A 19,445-nucleotide genomic window follows, 5' to 3' on the forward strand; every position below is an offset into this window, starting at 1 on the left:
GGAGACTGAATGAAAGCAATAGCAAGGGGTGTGGGGTGTGCTGGAGGATCTATTGATGCTTGCTCCAAGGGGGTCTATTGCCACTGGCGGGGATCTGTTTTTGTGTGAGGGTCTATTGTTGCTGGTGGGGTATTTTTATGTTGCTTGTGGGGTCTTATGTTGCTGTTGAGGGAGAGGTGTATTGTTGCTGGCTGGCTTCTTGAACATCTGTTGTTGCTGTTGGAGGGTCTATTGATGCTGGCTGCTTGGGGATCTGTTGTTGCTGCTGGGGGTCTAGTGTTTCTGGGGTGGATATTTTGTTGTTGGGGGTGGTATTTTGTTGTGTGTGGTCCATTGTTGCTGTGTGGAGGGTCTATTGTTATGTATGGGGAACTATTGTTGCTGGGGTGGGGTCTATTGTTGCTGGGGGGATCTATTGTTGCTGGGTCCAAGGAATCTATTTTGCTGCTTTTCTTGTTATTAGACAATAACAAATTCCATACAAATTATTTAACACCACAAAATGATAAGGTGGGTAGGTCAATGGAACCAAGGGACGGTAGGGGGGGGAGACAAGGGAGGACTCAGAAGGGAGGGCCTCCTGCACCTATTCTCTGAGAAAGTCTAAGATTTGCATAACATCACCAAAATTGGGCAATAGAAGATTGGAAAAACGTTGCCTGGTCTGATGAGTCTCAATTTCAGCTGTGACATTTAGATGGTAGGATGAAAGCATGGATCCATCCTGCCTTGTATCAATGGTTCAGGCTGCTGCTGGTGGTGTAATGGTGTGGGGGATATTTTCTTGGCACACTTTGGGCCCCTTAGTACCAATTGAGCATTGTTTAAATGCCATAGCCTACCTGAGTATTGTTGCTGACCATGTCCATCCCTTTATGACTAAAGTGTCCCCATCTTCTGATGGCTCCTTCCAGCAGGATAATGCTCCATGTCACAAGGCTCAAATCATCCCACCACTGGTTTATTGAACATGACAATGAGGTCACTGTACTCCAATGGCCTCAGCAGTCACCAGATTTCAATCCAATAGAGTACCTTTGGGATTTGGTGGAACAGGAGATTCACATCATGGATGTGCAGCCGACAAATCTGCAGCCACTGTGTGATGCCATCATGTCAATATGGACCAAAATCTCAAATACAACCAAAAGAAAGCTCTACTTTATGTAAAAAAAATAAAAAAATTCAATTTCATTTGGGTACAGTTTTGCTTGACCGGGCAATTACGTGATCATGAAGCGGGTAAAACCTTCTGGAGGTCAATTGGTTGTTTCGATTATGAGGTGGTTTTTAACACTTTCACCCTCTCACCCTCTCATCGACTTCAAATCTCCACTCCATCTTGTTTCTGTAGTACCCCTTTGTCTCTTATCCTACTCACTGACCCCCTCATCTCCATCCTCCCACGGTATATGACTTGGATATTAAACCCTCCACCTCCTCCTTACTCTTTCTATAACCTGTACAATAATAATAGATTATAATAAGGGGTCATTTTGGGGGTGTTTATACTTCCTAGATCCTAGATTTTTAGGTGTTTTTTTTTTTTTTTGCTAAATGCAGTTTCTTTCCCTTACATACCAAAACAAATTTTAAAAAACGCAGACCAGATCCTTAGCTCCAGAAGGATTTAGAAATAGACATCCCCCCCCCCCCCCAGCTAAGTCACAGCTGGGACATCGATGAACATGTGGCAAACTCCAGCAATTTTCCACAGAGGGGCTGAGACCCTGAGGCTGGGGACTCTTCTAGCAGGACTAGACCAGGGCTGCTCCAGGCCTCAGACTATTTATGTCCCTCTCCAGCCACCTACAGGGCACACCTCCCTAAGGATTGGCTGTAGCATATTACATATTCAGGCTGCCCATCTAAATCTTCCTGTGCTCTAGAAACCTCTAGAATGCAGGGCAAAGCAATCCAACCTGCAAATTATAAGATCCAGGACAGCCCACAGAAATGAATAGCTGCTCCACTGATTAGAGGAGCCAAAAAGAACGAGATTTCTCTAACATCCTGGCTATCTAGAGCGTGATAAAAGTATTTGTTTACATGTGTTGATATATGTGACAACCTCAATTTGTGAAAAACAATTTGTATATTTTAGAGGTGATCAACCCAGCAGGGGTATAGAGGATCACCAATCTATGACAAGTTTAGAGGGTATAAACTACAGGGCCATTAACCACTTTCAGATCGGAGGATTTCCCCCCTTAATGACCAGGCCCTATTTTGCGATTCGGCACTGCGTTACTTTAACGGATAATTGCGCGGTCGTGTACCCAAATACAATTGACGTCTTTTTTTCCCACAAACAGAGCTTTCTTTTGGTGGTATTTGATCACCTGTGCAAATTTTATTTTTTGCGCTATAAACAAAAAAAGAGTGACAATTTTGCAAAACAAAAACAATATTTTTCACATTCTGCTATATAACATTCTCCAAAAAATTTTTTTTTTTTTTAACATTTTAGGCCAATTTGTTTTCTGCTGCATTTTTTTGGTAAAAAAAAAAAAAAATTGCAATAAGCGTATTTTCTATTTTGATTGCTTTGCACAAAAGTTATTGCGTTTACTAACTACGGAAAAGATTTATGTAATTTTTATTGTGGTTTTTTTTTTTTTTTGCACGACTGCGAATTTTGGCGGACAGATCAGACCCCTAACTGACATTTTTGACACTTTTGGGGGTACCAGTGACATTACTACAGTAATCAGTGCTAAAAATATGCACTGTTACTGTAATAATGACACTGGCAGGAAAGGGGTTAACATTGTTGGTGATCAAGGGGTTAAATGTAAGCCTAGGGGAGTGATTCTAACTGTTGGGGGGTTGGGCTTGTGAGATCATCAGACATGCGATACTATATAGCAGGATCACATAGCCTCTATGATCATCCGAGGGAGAAGGACGGATGGCTGTGTTTACATCAGCCGACCGTCCTTCTCTGTCAGCGGGGAGAGATCGAGAATGTCAGGCAGCAATCGGACCCACCTGACACACGCGCCAACTTCCCTGCTGACGAAAGGGGGCGGGAGCGCCGGCGGCGGCGCGCGCTCGCCCCCTACCCCCTCCCGGGCAAATGACGTACCGATATGTGGTTTTGCCTGGGAGAGCCAGCTTGCCGATGTGTATATATACAGTGGTTAAAGCAGAACTTCACTCTCTCAATCAACACTGACTATTTGTAATCTTTATGCTGCTAGCATTAGTAAATAGATAGGAAAGTGCATCAGATTTACTGGTTTTAACTGATTCAGGTCTGCCCCATAGCAGTTTTACTGCTACAGGGCAGCACCAGTACACCGGACTACGTATATACCCTTGATTCCACACTTCCAGGTAGGGGGCGCAGATGCACACCACCAGCAGCTAACTTCCACTGTGATTACACACAGCAAAAGCCGATTGGTGGGTGCAGGATACCTGATGTCCCCTGGCACCTGCCGAATGTTAGGCAGAGAGTCAGAACGGCAATCTGCCTACGTAAAACAAGGAAGATCACCATTCTGACAGGAGGGAAGGGATGGAATTTGTGTCCCTGCAAATCAGGGAATAAACTCCATCTCTTCCCCTAGTAAAAGCACCACATACACTGTATTAAAACACTGGCTAGGCACACAGTTAACCCTTTGATCGCCCCTGATGTTAACCCCTTCTCAGCCAGTGTCATTAGTACAGTGACAGTGCATATTTTTTTTAGCACTGATCGCTGTATCAGAGTCACTGGTCCCCAAAAGTGTCAAAAGTGTCAGTTAAGTGTCAGAATGTCTGCCATAATATCGCAGTCCCTCTATAAGTCCCTGATCGCCACCATTACTAGTAAATAAAAATATCCCAAATTTGTAAACGTTATACCTTTTTTGCAAACTAATCAATATACGATTGTTGGGATTTTTTTTTACCAAAAATATGTAGCAGAGTACAGATTGACCTAAATTTATGAAGAAATTCGATTTTGTAAATGGATATGTTTTCTAGTAGAAAGTAAAAAATATTGTTTTTCTTTCAAAATTGTTGGTCTTTTTTTGTCTATAGCGCAAAAAATAAAAACACAGAGGTGATTAAATACCACCAAAATAAAGCTCTATTTATGGGGAAAAAAGGGCATCAATTTTATTTGGGTGTCGCACAGACGTGCAATTGTCAGTTAAGATAATGCAGTGCTATATTGTAAACAATGGCTTGGTCATGAAGAGGGAGGTAAATCTTCTGGAGGTCAAGTGGTTAAACCTAGATAATGGATGCCTCCTTCCAATATCTTCCAGACACTGTTTCCAGTGATACTAGACCAGATCCCCAGATGAAAATCCCTCAGTCAGCTAGCTAGCCTAGATGGGACCTCAAAGAACAGCAGACTCAAGGCAAGTCTGCCTTGGAGGGCAGCAGCCCTCCAGGTCTGGATCTCCTCCTCTAGGACGAAGACCCCTCTGCTGTCAGAATATTTATGCAACTTCCCAGGGAATGGCCAAGGCTGCATAAATATTCAGCTGCAGAGATGTATAGTAACTAAGTAGAACTACTTCACTACTGTACTTAAGTACCGAAAGGCTGATTTCAATACTTCTACCCCGATATTTTTTTTTGTGCTGCATAGTTACTCGTTACAATTATAAAAATGACCACTGCCAGAACAGTAGATGGCAGGTTTCATGAAGCTCACAACATGTGTATTATCAGCGCATACGAAAATAAAAGCCACTGTATGTATAAATAAAAGCTGCATTTGAAATAATAAAAAACAATATGATGTTCAAATTTTTTTACTTCTTTCTTTAATAACTACATAACACAGTACTTGTACTTTTACTTTCAGTACTTGAGTAGCAATTTTTTTTCTTCAAAACTACTGTTACTTTTACTTTCAGTACTTGAGTAGCAAAATTAAAAAAAAAAAACTACTTGCAATACTTAAGTACAAAAAATGTTGAATACTTTAGTACTTCTACTCAAGTCACTTTTTGATCGAGCACTTCCACTTCTACTAAAGTCACTTTTTTATCGAGTACTTGTACTTTTACTCGAGTATGGGTTTCGAGTACTTTATACAACTCTGTTCAGCTGTTGATTAAACTTCCCCAGCCCACTACCTTCCAGAACCTTTCCAGGCAGACAGGGGGAAGCAGTCAATCCTGTAACCGGTGAAACACAGAACAGACAGACCAAAATAATCACATGTAACTCAACTGATTACAGTGAGCCAGTGACTAAATTTACCTGACCTAGCACCCATCTAGGAAGGTGCTATATGAGTATTCATTAAAAAGTCAACACATTTATTTTGAAATCCAAACTAAATAAAAAAATAAATCCAGCTTCATCTTACTTCAGAATTATGCTTCTAATGATGACAAAGAATGTGTTCATTTCCTTTAAGATGATGATGACCTTGAACATGAAATGAAGACTTCTGCAAAGTTTGAGTGCTTTTCCAAGGTACGTTTGGATGAAAACACATTAACTTGCATTGTTACGGAAAGGCCTTATGAGACCACAGACATCATCTACTTCAACATATGGTAAGGGAATATTAAATCTTTGTCTATTATTATAAGGTCAAACAACTAGGACACAATAGAGTTCATCTAAAGTAGCAAGGGGATAGAGCCTTTGTTAGGATTTTATTAGCTACTAGACATTAATCCTGTTAAATTAACGGGCGCTAGAACATATGTGGTCAAACTTTTGTAAAAACAGACTTGTTCCAGCAAGACGTACTTTGCTACTAAAGTCAGTTTGCTTATAAATGTCCCTTTAATAGCGTGTCTATGTTCTGCAATTTATTTTACAGTAATGCACCTACAGTCGCAGATTTCATTCAGGCGTGTTTTGCGTCTGCAGTCTTTCTATTTTTTTTTTTTTTTTTACAGTAATGCACTTACAGTGGTAGATTTCAATCAGGCAATGTCCCTTTAACAGCGTTTCTACAGTCGCAGATTTGCTTTGCCTAGTGTGCCTCGTTCTCTGTTCTATCTATGGGGACGGATTGGATTACAGAGTATTCATTCTTATATGAGAAATGGCGGGAATATTGTCTGATTAGAGAACACAAACACAGCTCTTATCGGGAAACACTCCCCTTTAATGTGCCCCGATAAGAGCTGTGTTTTTGATAATTAGACAATATTCCCACCATTTCTCATATAAGAATGAATACTCTGTTATCCAATCCATCCCCATAGATAGAACAGAGAGCGAGGCAGAATCTGACAATAGATTCTCTCTCCTCCGCTCTCTATCTATCGTCGGATAGTGCATCCATCATACTGCGCATGTCAGTATCGTCACTGCCAGCACAGCTGATCGGAGCAGTCAGCTGGAGTGACGTCAGTAAGTTGGATGCATTCTTCGACGGGAGGCCTTATCCGACATGACACCGGCCGCCCGAAGTCTCTGCACTCCAAGTCCCAACGGCTGTCCGTGGGGAACATGCGCAGTAGCGCAATCCCACGGACACAGGGACTGGACACAGAGACACTTGTACTTTATTATAGTAGATATCTCTACTGGTGTCATTGTAACAAGAATAGGGGCTTGTTCTGGTGTTTTAGATTTTAGTTTAGATAGTTTTAGATTGATTCAAAGTAGAGCTCCAGTCCCCCCAAAAGTTAAAAGTCAGCAGCTACAAATATTGTAACTGCTGACTTTTAATATCAGGACACTTACCTGCCTATGGATCCAGTGATGTCCTCACCCAAGTCGATTCTTCAATCGGCTTCGGGTGCATGTGGTGGCATACTCACTAAGGGAAACCGGTGGTGACAGCTTGCGTCTTCACAGCCGGCTTCCAATTGTACTTGCGCAAGTCGTGCTGAACTTTCTGATTGGTCCAACAGTTTTCTGGGACCTGTGATGTGTCCCAAAAGGCTGCTGGGGAAGGAGAGGGCCCAAGTGGGGGAGCGGGTACTTGTCAAAATCAGGTACCGGTCAAAACCTGGTACCTGCTCCCCTCCAAAAAAATAATGTTCAAAATGTAAAGGAGGGGGTGGAGGGGGAGGAAGAGCGGAACTTCCTCTTTTGGGTGAAGTTCCACTTCAGCTACAAGTGACCGTGAGTGAGAGGTAAGATTGGTGGGCTCAGTACTATAGATCCAAAAGGCTTGTTAAGAGTTCCGGTAGGATCAACAGGTATATTTTTCACTTATTGAACCCATACAAAAACATATTTAAAGAAGAACTTTTCTTGAATTGTAAAAAAATTTCAGCAGCTGACTTTTAAGAAACATAATTTACCAGCTTGTAGGTGTTCTTTAGAGACGATTTTTTGCTGGGCTTCAGCTCTCTATTGCCGCCATCTTGGATATGGTTCCTGGCTGTGACCTCCTGAAGCCTCACACCTGGCTCCCCACTGCACATGCATGAGGGGCAGGGCAGTGCTGTGGGACAGGTCCCGTAGCATCCTGGGACATGTGACATATCTCAGGAGGGTGCGGGAGGGGGAAAGTAGTTTGGGCCAAGCTGATGTAATACGCACCTAGGCGAAAACTGTGAAGGCTATAGTAGAACTAAAAGGCAGAACTTTTTTAGATAAAGTAAGGAAGGGTTATAACTCCTGTCAGCTTCCCAGTTTGTCCTATAGCCAAATATAGCACCCTCCATGGTAGGTGAAAGTGAGAGAGTATAGTTTTTGGCTCTGTCTGCATATCAGAGGAGCAGCAGGCAAATCTATATTGCTTTCTGCCTACCAGAGAGCAGGCTCTGTGAGTTAGGTCTTCTCATGGTGCTCAGTGTGTGATTCATCTGGTCTAGGGAGTGTTTCACACTGGTCAAATAGGGAGGCATATTGGACAGTGGAGGAAATCTGACCAATGGGTGCACAGGCTTTGGCCCCAGTGATTGGCACAGACTGATTGTCTCGGTGCGTTGTGGGGTGTGGTATAAAAGCCAGGAGCACATGTGCTGTGGGGTCTTTAGCTGGTGAACAGAGTCCCGGAGAGAGGGCGACAGCTGCCTCCTCCTCTGTAGCAGTGGCACGCGGTCACAGGCAGTCGGCCTGGGGACTAGAAGGAAGGAGCTGAGCCCAGAGGTCTATGAGAGCTGACTGAAGGGGTAGCAACACTGGAGACCCTCAAAAAACAGTATCGTGAGTACAGGGGATCGTGTCTAGGGGCCTGACCTGAGGGGGGGCTACCCCGGTGTGGGATAGTCAGAGGACAGATGTCAGCAGGTGGAGTGAAAGGGGGTACTAGGTGTGTATCCTGAAGATAATTCATCCAAGCAAATCCTCTACATATAGACTTAATCCTAAATTCATCTAAGTAGCACGGTGAATCAGCAGCCTGACTGCATTTTCAGACAGGAGTCCTCATCTCCTGTGAATAGTTCAAGTTGGGGTATCCCACTCTTCCCTTCTCCCATCCCTAATTTAAATAAAACCACAAAAACTACTTCCCCTAGACTGTTCATTGACTGAGCCAGAGAGTAAAGAGTTAAATTGTGCATGAGAGCACTAAAAGAGAGCAAATGAGAGAAGTTCATTGTTAGTGTTTTCAAAAGGTTTATGCTGATGTACACTTGTGTAATGACATCCCCATACAGGACAAATCATTGAGCACCATGCTGTTGTTCTCATCCACCCACCACCCACCCACAAAAAACAACTGACACATGAACAGAGACAGCGCTTCAATGATTAATATCATGAACCATGACCACATTCATTTAGACCAAGGTGCTGCCCGCAATGAGCCTTCAGTCAATTACTGTGATCCACCACAAGAAAGTGAAAAATACCAGATAAATATAATGTCAGTCCTACTAGAGATAAAAATATAAGTCATTTTACAAGAAATACACCCAGTATATCACACCACGCCTTGATGGTAGCTCTCAGTCTAGGTGCAAAAAGTATAATCAATGAAACATGAACAGAAGCAATGCAAAAAAAGGAAACGTGAAGTCTTTTAAATATTTTTTTTTAGATACATTCGTTTTTTTAAATAAATTACTATATTAGATTTTTTTTAAATATGTTCCTTTTTAAAATTTGGAATGACATATGCAAGCCTTCAATTTTTTTAGATTAGAAAGAGAGACACTTTTTATTAATAAAATACATACATAAAGAACTAACCCCTACCAAGCCTCCAGTTATGTGGACTATGAAGAACTAAGGGCAAAACCTGTTTTTTTTTTTTTTTTTCAGATAGAGTGAGGAGGGGGCTATAACCGCTGTCAGGAATATTTATTTTTCTACCCCCTGCGACCCATTGGAATGGATTATCTTCACTTCCTGACCCTTAGCCAAAACAAGAAGTGAAAGGAAATCCCTCCAAAGTGATGGAATCCCTGGTTGTCACCTGAACGAGTGTCCCCATTGGAGAATTTCCCCCCTTTTCCTGTTCTGATAACAACCCGAAATTTGGGAATTTCTTTCACTTTTGGTGATAGCGGTAAATAGAACAAATAGAGAGAGGGAATAACCCTAATGGGAGCCCAGACACACGGGCGGACCGATCGGGTCCACCTGTCAGTTTTTTAGCTAGACCCAATCGGACCATTCATTGTCCTCTATAGAGCAGAGGATGTCAATGGATATGTGTCTGTTGACACCTGCCAACACCCGATCTGCTAAAAACAGACAGATGGGGAATAAGTTCCCCATCCATCTGGCAGATCGAATTGGATGACAGTCGGATGGAAACGGGAAGCTGGTCCGTTTCCATCTGACTGGCCATAGAGGAAAGCAGGCTGTGTCCGTGTCCGCTTATGCAGAGGACCTGCCATCCACCTACTCCCTGGGGATCAGCGGACAGATTCTCCGCTGAGCAGACGGATCCGCTGGCGCAGTCCGCCCATCTGAATGGGGCCTTAGTTATATTTTAATACCCAATAAATGTCAGTATATGGGGCATTGACTTCTGCCCAAGTCAATATTAAAGTGTATGTAAACTCTAAGGCCTCTTTCACATGGAGCGGACCGCATTGCGATCCGCTCCGGCACTTTTTTTTTTTTTTTCACGGAGCGGATGACACTTGTGTCAGCCGCTCCGTATGTCCACATATCATCCCATCCGTTTGCGGATGATATGCGGACATACGTAATGTATGTCTATGGGCATTGCGGATGTCAGCGGATGACACCGATTTTGCATCCGTTCCGTTTTTTAAACGGAACAAAAATAGGGTTCTGTTCCGTTCCAAAAAACGGAACAGAACTGAAAGGACGAAAATTGGATGTCAGCGGATGGTCATCCGCTGACATCCGCAATGCCATTGACATACATTATGTCCGTATATCATCCGGAAAAAAAATAGGATGATATATGGACATGCGAAAGGGCCCTAACAATAAACTTCTCTTTTCTCTTGTTTTTTTTTTTTTTTTTATCTTTTAGGCCCCTTTTACATGTGCTCAGCTATCTGTCCACTGATCCCCTACTGAGCTGAGTGGAGTAGATCACAGGTCCGTGTCTGCTCCACTTATGCAGACACAGACACAGCCCGCTCTCCTCTATGGGCAGTTGGATGTAAACAGACACCTGTCCATTTACACCCAACTGCCCTTCGATCTGATTCAGCCAGATGTAGCAGAACAGATCCCGTTCTATTTGTTTTTGCTGGATCCGGTTGGAGGTAGGCGGGTTTAAATAGACACCAGTCTGTTTACATCCTTCGCTCCATAGAGGAGAATGGAGTCCAGTTGGATCTGTCTGAAAAACAGACAGTGTGAAAGGGGTCTTAAATATAATATTGAACGTTTTTTAAAATGCAATAAAATAAAACACTTGTTGATACTGCCATAAAACTTGTAACCTCCTGTGTTCTCTGCCTGTGCTACATTCATATCAGTTACATTGTTTCCAGGTGTCTCTGAGGATTACAGTGCATCCCGAAAGTATTCACAGCTCTTCACTTTTTCCACCTTTTGTTATGTTACAGCCTTATTCCAAAATGGATTACATTCATTATTTTCCTCAAAATTCTACAAACAATACCCCATAATGACAACATGAAAGAAGTTTGTTTGAAATCTTTGCAAATTTATAAAAAAAAAAAAAAAATGAAAAAAAAAAATCCCATGTACATAAGTATTCACAGCCTTTGCCCAATAATTTGTTAAAGCACCTATGGCACCAACTACAGCCTCAAGTCTTTTTTGGTATGATGCTACAAGCCTGGCACACCTATTTTTGGGCAGTTTTTCCCATTCTTCTTCCCAGGACCTCTCAAGCTCCATCAGGTTGTATGGGGAGCATCAGTGCACAGCCATTTTCAGATCTCTCCAGAGAAGTTCAGTCAGGTTAAAGTCTGGGTTCTAGACGTGGTGCTCAAAGTGTCAAGCCTTGAGAGTCTCTCTGGATGACTCCTTACAGAAGACTTTTTCGGAACTCTATAAATAACTCTTCCCCATTTCCCCCCCTTCAGTGGTTAGGTGTAGACAACAGTGGGTCGCGGATGTTCCCGACCTCGGGGGTGAGGAGTGGGATGATCTCTGGACAGTTCCGTTCAACCACTTGGTGTCGGTGCGGGACAGACTAATCCACTTTAAATTCTTACACAGGATCTACTACACGCCTGCCAAACTGGCCAGAATCTACCCGGGGGCGTCAGCCGAGTGCTGGCGCTGCACTTGCTCTCCGGCTGATTTCGGGCATGTGTTCTGGTCCAGTCCCCTGGTTGGAGATTACTGGAGGGACATACTCCACTGTATTTCAGTGGTAATTTCCATACAGGTCCTGATGACGGTAGCGGTCTGTTTATTAAGCTTGGTAGATGGTTTAGCGCACGCTGTTGTCCCTATTGCTCTATTATGCTAGAAAGGCTTTGATCCTGTACTGGAAAAAACCTGCTACGCCCTAGCTCCCTTACTGGAAGGGATTGATCAACAGTGCATTGCTGCTGTATAAAGCCCAACAAAATTTGAGAAGGTCTGGCAGGCTTGACTTGAGTCCTGTAACGGCTACCTAGACTGACCTGGCTAGGTACTCCTTGCGTGTCGGACCTCTGCCCTCTGGACTTTGCCCCCATCGGGCCAGCTGTCTGTTTGCTATCCCCCTCTATGTTCCATTAGTGGTTCTCACACAGCTATAGCTTTTATCCTCCTGTGTCATTAAACTGGATGGGTAAGATTTGTGCATTTGACATTGAGGGACTTTTATTTTCTTTTACCTTTAGACCTGCTCTATTTTGCTTTAACTGCATAGACCTTGTTTGTGGGGTTGCCTGAGAGAGGGGGGGAGGGGGTGGTTTTGGGGTTGTTGAGATGGTTGGTTTTCATTGTTTTTGTGTATTTTTGGCCCTGCAAGGCTGTGTTTGTGTTAGTTGTATGTACTTCTTTTAAAACTCAATAAATATGACGTTACGAAAAATAAAAAAAGTCTGGGTTCTAGCTGGGCAACTCAAGGACATTTACAGAGTTGTCCCGTAGCCACTTCTTTGTTATCTTGGCTGTGTGCTTAGGGTCGTTGTTCTGTTGGAAGATGAACTTTCACTCAGAGCATGATGCTGCCCCCACCATGCTTCACTGTAGGGATGGTATTGGCCAGGTGATGAGCCTGGTTTCTTCCAGACATGACACTTGCCATTCAGGCCAAAGAGCTCAATTTTTGTTATATAAGAATTGAGAATTTTGTTTCTTATGGTCTGAGAGTCCTTCAGGTGCCTTTTGCAAACTCTAGGCAGGCTATCATGTGCCTTTTACTAAGGAGTGGCTTGCATCTGGCCACTCTACTATACAGTGCTGAAGAGTTGGTTGGTTCTTCTGGAAGGTTCTCCTCTCTCCACAGAAAAATGCTGGAGCTGTGTCAGAGTGACTATCGGGTTATGGGTCACCTCCCTGACTAATGCCCCCCCCCCCCATTTGCACAGTTTGACTGGGCGGCCTGCTCTAGGAAGAGTCCTGGGGGTTCCAAACTTCTTCTATTTATAAATGATGGAGGCCACTGTGCTCATTGGGACCTTCAATGCTGCAGAAATTTTTCCATAACTTTCCCTAAATCTGTGCCTTGATACAATCCTGTCTCGGAGGTCTAAATACAATTCCTTGGACTTCATGGCTTAGTTTGTGGTCTGACATGCACTGTTAACTGTGGAACCGTATATAGACAGGATTGTGTGCCTTTGCAAATCATGTCCAATCAACTGAATTTACCACAGGTGGACTCCAATTAAGTATTAGAAATATCTCAAGGATGATCAGTGGAAACAGGATATACCTGAGCTCAATTTTAAGCGCCATGGCAAAGGCTGTGAATACTTACTGTATGTACATGGGATTTTTTTTTTTTTTAATAAATTTGCAAAGATTTTTTACAAACTTCTTTCACATTGTCATCATGGGGTATTGTTTGTAAAATGTTGACGAAAATAATGAATTTAATCCATTTTGGAATAAGGCTGTAATATAACAAAATTTGGAAAAAGTGAAGCGGTGTAAATTCTTTCCGGATGCACTGTATCTCCTGTCAATGTTATAGAGATGAAGTTATGGGGAGGTGTTCTGTAGTCCTGTTCTAGGGTGACAATGCTGCTCTTCCATAGATACAGCACAGCAGTGAGCGTTGTCACCCTAGGACAGGAAGAGTGTTACTGGTTGGATCACCAGGTGAAAATAAGACTGAAGAAAAAAAGACCAAAACACCATATCTAAGGCTGGATACTATACAACTTTTGTTGTTTGATTTCCTTTAGACTTAAGGCCTGTACACACGAGTCGAAATTCGGCAGGGAATTTTAGTCCGACGACCGATCTGCCGATTTTCGGCTTGTTAGTATGGTGCTCTCGACAACCGACTCCGACTTTTCGGCCGAAAAAATTCTGGTGTGCAGGCTATAAAATTTTTGTCCACCGTCAAAACACGACCGATTTTCGTGCAGTCAGTACAGATTTCGACAGGGAAAAATCTTATGAGCAAGACTGGGCATGCTCAGAGATGAAAGAACACAAAGAAAGCAATCCAACACATGACATCACTTCTGAAGTATAATTCTGTCGGACGACAGAATTCGTGTGCAGTCTAGGCACATTCCAACCAACAGACGATTGCATACAAATTTAAAGTGTTTAGGTTTGACCTCATATTATATGGTTTTGGTAAATTGTAAGGAAAAAATCTAAAGATAATTGTATAGTGTGCATGCAGCTTAAGGATTTTTAAGCTGCAATATATATACTTTTGTTCTTGTACATTTTAAGGCCCTATCTTCCATACTAAGCCAAACGTTGTGCCATTCAATAGTCTAGTGCTGGAACTTCTCTGGCCAATGAGGCATCTCAAAGTTCAGCACTCTTATGTAAAAAAAGAAATATTTAATTTAGTAAATGCCATGCTTTTAGTGATTGAATATATTATTATTGATATATTATAACAGAGAATATATTTTGTATTTACAGTGCAGCCAATAAGTGTGTGAAACGGAAAGAAAATGAAACCTTTAAAATTGACCAGGTATACGCTGAACACAAAGCTTGTATCCGGGGATCGAACTTAAACTGTAGGAATTATTCTAATATATTCCATATAGGTAAGATGTAATTTCTACATCAGGTGTGCGGTGTAGACAGGTGCTGATAGATGGTAATAAAATATTTCTTAGGTTATATTTCCATATGCGTCAGTCTCTGCTTCTCCTCTGAGTGGGATCTATGGTATAACACTTTTCCGAGGGCGGTAGATCAGCAGCTTGGAGGCATTCAGGAGGCCTCTACCCTTTTTTAAATCTGATCTTTGTGACATGTGATCAAAATGATTGAATTGGCAAACAAAGAAATACTGTAGCCTTACCTTTTTCTTCTGATCAATTTAGGCTCAGTTTCAATCATATTCAATCAAACCGAATCGATTGGCCAGGGTTCGAAGATTATTGATTGTTTTATATCAATCAGTAGCACTAGAATACTTTGTTCATGAATACATATTTTTGTTTCAATTTGTTTATTGTTTTGAAAATGAACAACAAAAAAAATCAAGTAAGCATAGCAATTGCCCCCCACGCAGGGGCTAAATCATAGATAATTATTACAAAAAAACTATAAAGAGTAAATATACATATATATACAGTATATATATATATATATATATATATATATATATATATATATACAGTATATATATATATATATATACATATATATATATATATATATATATATATATCAGTTCAGATAAAGGGATTCTGGAACATGGGGATGTTAATAAAACACTGGAGATGCAAAAATGCCATGACCCTAAAATCTACTTACAGTCACCTGGGGGTAGGCCCCTCCTGCAACCAACCTCACCGGTCAGGGACTGCGTGAGATTAGAAAGAATAAGTGGGGGAAAAAAGAAAAGAGCACAGAGAAGGGGGAAGGGGTAGGGAGGGGGGTTGTTCGGACTCAGAGGCCCTGAGAGGAGTGGTCAAACAACACCTGAACAGACTGGTTGGAGTGAAGGGAACTCATAAGAGATCCTCTTTTCTCATATCTCGAGAATCATTCACAATACTAGACATTTGTTCATGAAGCATCATTGCGGTCAGGCGCATCCTCACCCCCTGGAGTCTTCCATGCATGGGCTATGGCTCATTTAGCTGAGATAAAGGGATATGTGGCCAATTTCTCCTGTAATGCATATAGGCCGGGGATTGAACAGTATAATAGGGCCAGCCTAGTGTCCCTGCAGATCGTTATATGGAAAAGGTTCTGGAGTAAGCCAAAAACCAGGGGCGGACTGGGCCAGGGGGCAGAGTGCCAATTGCTCCCCCAGGCCGATCTGATGCCCCCAAAAAAGGCCGCTGCAGCCATCACTGCTTTACTCACAGATGAGATTAAGTAACCATGCATTAGTGTGTCCCTCATCTCGGGCAGCCGAGGCCCGTTTTACATTGTTCCGCTACTGCTCACTGGTTGCTAGGGCCACCTGGCGTCTAGCAACCAGTAATGTCACATCACCCGACCTAAGGCAGAGCGAGCCTGAGGCCCCAGCATTTAGAAAGAAGGAGGATTTACCTTCCTCCTCCTCCGCTGCTCCGTCCCGAGTGGTTAAGCTCCACCTATCTCCTCCATCATCTCAGGCGGCATGGTCAGAGGGAAGGGAGAAGAAAGAGAACTGCCAGGACTCGAGAGCTATTGTCTTGTCTAAGGTGAGGCTAACTGAGCACCAGGGATAGATCATATGTGTAATAGGGAGCCTGTCACTGTAAAGGGACCCATACACAGAGGAGGGGTTCATGTTGGGACTGGTAGTCTTTCACTTTTGGGGGATGTGACTGCTCCAAAAGTGAAGGACTACATGACCCAGCATGAACCCCTCAGAGCTGAGGATGTGACACCCCCCAAATAGTTAGGGACCACAGGCCCCAGCATGAACCTGTGAGATCTAAGGGGTTCATGCTGGGACTAGTAGTCCTTCACTTTTTTTGTGGGGGGGGTCTTATCCTTAGATCTCGGGGTTTCGTGCTGGAATTTGTAATCCATCACTTTTGGGGGTATGACCCTCCCAAAAGTGAAGGACTGTAAGTCCCAGCATTAACCTGCTCACAGCTGAGGATGTGACACCCCCTCCTAACTAGTGAAGGACTACAAGATCCAACATGAGCCCCTGAGATCTAAGAATATGACCCCCCAAAGTGAAGGACTACTAAACCCAGCATGAACCCATCAGAGCTGAGGACATGACAGCCCCTCAACTAGTGAAGGACTATACGTCCCAACATGAGACCCTGAGATCTAAGAATGTGACCCCTTAGATCTCACGGGTTCATGCTGGGACTTATAGTCATTCACTAGTTGAGGGGGAGGTCAGGTACTCAGCTGTGAGGGGTTCATACAGGAACTTGTCTGCACTGCTTTCACTTTAGTTCCTGAGGTCATCGTAGTACAGGCCCCCTAGGGGCCCTGGACGGCCACATTGTCCTCCCCTCATCATGTTAATGGAAAACCTTGGACTATTGTTCCTGTTCCATCACTCCCCCACCCCACAACCCACACCCCACCACCACGATCCATCACTCTGCCACCACGGGCTCTACTCCCCCATCACTATGATCCCATCTCTCTGCCACCACCAGCTCTCCTTCTCCACCCCCCCCCCCACCACCATGATCCATCACTCTGCCACCACGGGCTCTACTCCCCCACCCCCCACCACCACGATCCATCACTATGTGACCACGGGCTCTACTCCCCTGCCCCCCCCCCCACCACGATCTATCTCTCTGCCACCACTGGCTCTTCTTTCCCACCCCACCACCATGATCCTTAACTCTGCTACCACCTGCTCTATTTACCCACCATGAAGATCTATTACTCTGCCACCACTGGCTCTACTCTCCCAGCCCACCAACACCTAGCATTGCCCTGCACCCAGCTACACCACAGCAGCCATCTGGATTCCTCTTACGTGTCCTGCCACCCCCCACCCCCCCCCCCCATGGGTGCGCGAACTTTGGTCGGGCTGGCCAAAATTGAGGCCACGGCTTTGCAGCCTGCTCCTACACGCTCCTTTCTGCGAACTAGTTCCCTACTCTGGCAGTCGGTGCTCTGATAAGCGCGGCTTTCTCTCACTGCCCGCCCACCTCCGACATCATCTTCCCAGTTTGACAGCTGGGCTTGAGGTTGCAGGCTTGGTCGCTCGCCCATTCCTTACCGCCGCTGTGGACGTGGAGTGCCACCTGATCAGTGTCCATCAATGCCACCTGTCAGTGCCCATCAGTGCCACCTCAGTGCTGCCTATCAGTGCCCATCAGTGCCACCTGTCAGTGCAACCTCAGTGCTGCCTATCGGTACCACCTCATCAGTGCTTATCAGTAAACATGATCCAGAAGCACAGGTGTTTTCTCTGGGCCAAGGCTCATTTAAAATGGACTGTGGCAAAGTGGAAAACTGTTCTGTGGTCAGACGAAATAAAATTTTTACATAGTTACATAGTTAGTGAGGTTGAAAAAAGACATCAGTCCATCCAGTACAACCTATGATGTGTGTGTGTTTGCTGTTAACCGTACATTGTATACCCCTGTATGTTGTGGTCTTTAAGGTGCCCATCTAATAGTTTTTTGAAACTATCAATGCTCCCTGCTGATACGACTGTTTGCGGAAGAGAATTCCACATCCTTACTGCTCTGACAGTGAAGAACCCCTACGTACTTTAAGGTTAAACCGCCTTTCCTCTAGTTTATAGTGAGTGGAAACGTGTATTCCCTTTCTCTGAATAGTTTGTTCCTTTATGCTAGGGTCGCCAGTACAGTATTTGTACCATTGATATCATATCCCCCCTCAATCGTCTCTTCTCCAGAGAGAATACGTTCAGTGCTTGTAGTCTTTCCTCATAGCTGATGTCCTCCATTCCCCTAATTATTTTTGTTGCCCTTCTCTGGACTCTTTCCAGTTCCTGCACATCCTTCCTGAGCACTGGTGCCCAGAACTGGACAGCATACTCCAGATGTGGCCGGACCAGAGTGTTGTAGAGAGGGAGAATAATCTCTTTAATTTCTGGAGTGAATCCCCTTTTTTATACATCCCAGTATTCTGTTGGCTTTGCTTGCCATTGCATGCCACTGCCAAGCCTGTTGTCTACCAGTACCCCCAGGTCCTTTTCCATCTTAGATTCACCCAGAGGTTCCCCCCCAAGTGAGTAGCTTTGAATTTGAAGTTCTTTTTGGAAAACTGGGACGCCATGTAATCCGGACTAAAGAGGACAAGGACAACCCAAGTTGTTATCAGTTCTCAGTTCAGAAGCCTGCATCTCTGATGGCATGGGGTTGCATGAGTGCGTGTGGCACGGGCAGCTTACACATCTTGAAAGGCACCATCAATGCTGAAAGATATATCCAAGTTCTAGAACAACATATGCTCCCATCCAGACGTCGTCTCTTTCAGGGAAGACATTGCATTTTCCAACATGACAATGCAAGACCACATACTGCATCAATTACAACATCATGGCTGCGTAGAAGAAGGACCAGGTACTGAAATGGCCAGCCTGAAGTTCAGATCTTTCATCCATAGAAAACATTTGGCGCATCATAAAGAGGAAGATGCGACAAAGAAGACCTAAGACAGTTGAGCAACTAGAAGCCTGTATTAGACAAGAATGGGACAACATCCCTATTCCTAAACTTAAGCAATTTGTCTCCTCAGCCCCCAGACATTTGCAGACTGTTATAAAAAGAATAGGGGATGCCACACAGTGGTAAACCGGGCCTTGTCCCAACTTTTTTGAGATGTGTTGATGCCATGAAATTTAAAATCAACTTATTTTTCCCTTAAAATTATACATTTTCTCAGTTTAAACATTTGATATGTCATCTATGTTATATTCTGAATAAAATATTGCAATTTGGAACTTCCACATCATTGCATTCTGTTTTTATTCACAATTTGTACAGTGTCCCAACTTTTTTGGAATCGGGTTTGTATTATATCAGCCTGCTTCTGTCAGGGTGCCAGGAAACCAGAACACATGGGGATGCATTTCTGACGATGTGCAGAGACCAGTAAAGACTCTTGAATCTGCACCCAAGAGGAAC

The 19,445-nt window shown here is 43.6% G+C and overlaps 1 protein-coding gene across 1 annotated transcript in view; it reads left to right on the plus strand.

Annotated features, from left to right (window-relative positions):
• IL7R (interleukin 7 receptor) overlaps positions 1-19,445 on the plus strand; it is a 79,757-nt gene that overhangs the window by 14,942 nt on the left and 45,370 nt on the right. Inside the window, exons 2-3 of the mRNA XM_082242975.1 lie at positions 5,375-5,516; positions 14,332-14,462. Coding sequence (XP_082099101.1) covers positions 5,375-5,516; positions 14,332-14,462 — 273 coding nt within the window. The remainder of the gene's footprint in view (positions 1-5,374; positions 5,517-14,331; positions 14,463-19,445) is intronic.

The sequence above is a fragment of the Pelophylax lessonae genome, assembly GCF_965119305.1.
Source record: "Pelophylax lessonae genome assembly, chromosome: 1".
In the NCBI taxonomy this organism is placed as follows: domain Eukaryota; kingdom Metazoa; phylum Chordata; class Amphibia; order Anura; family Ranidae; genus Pelophylax; species Pelophylax lessonae.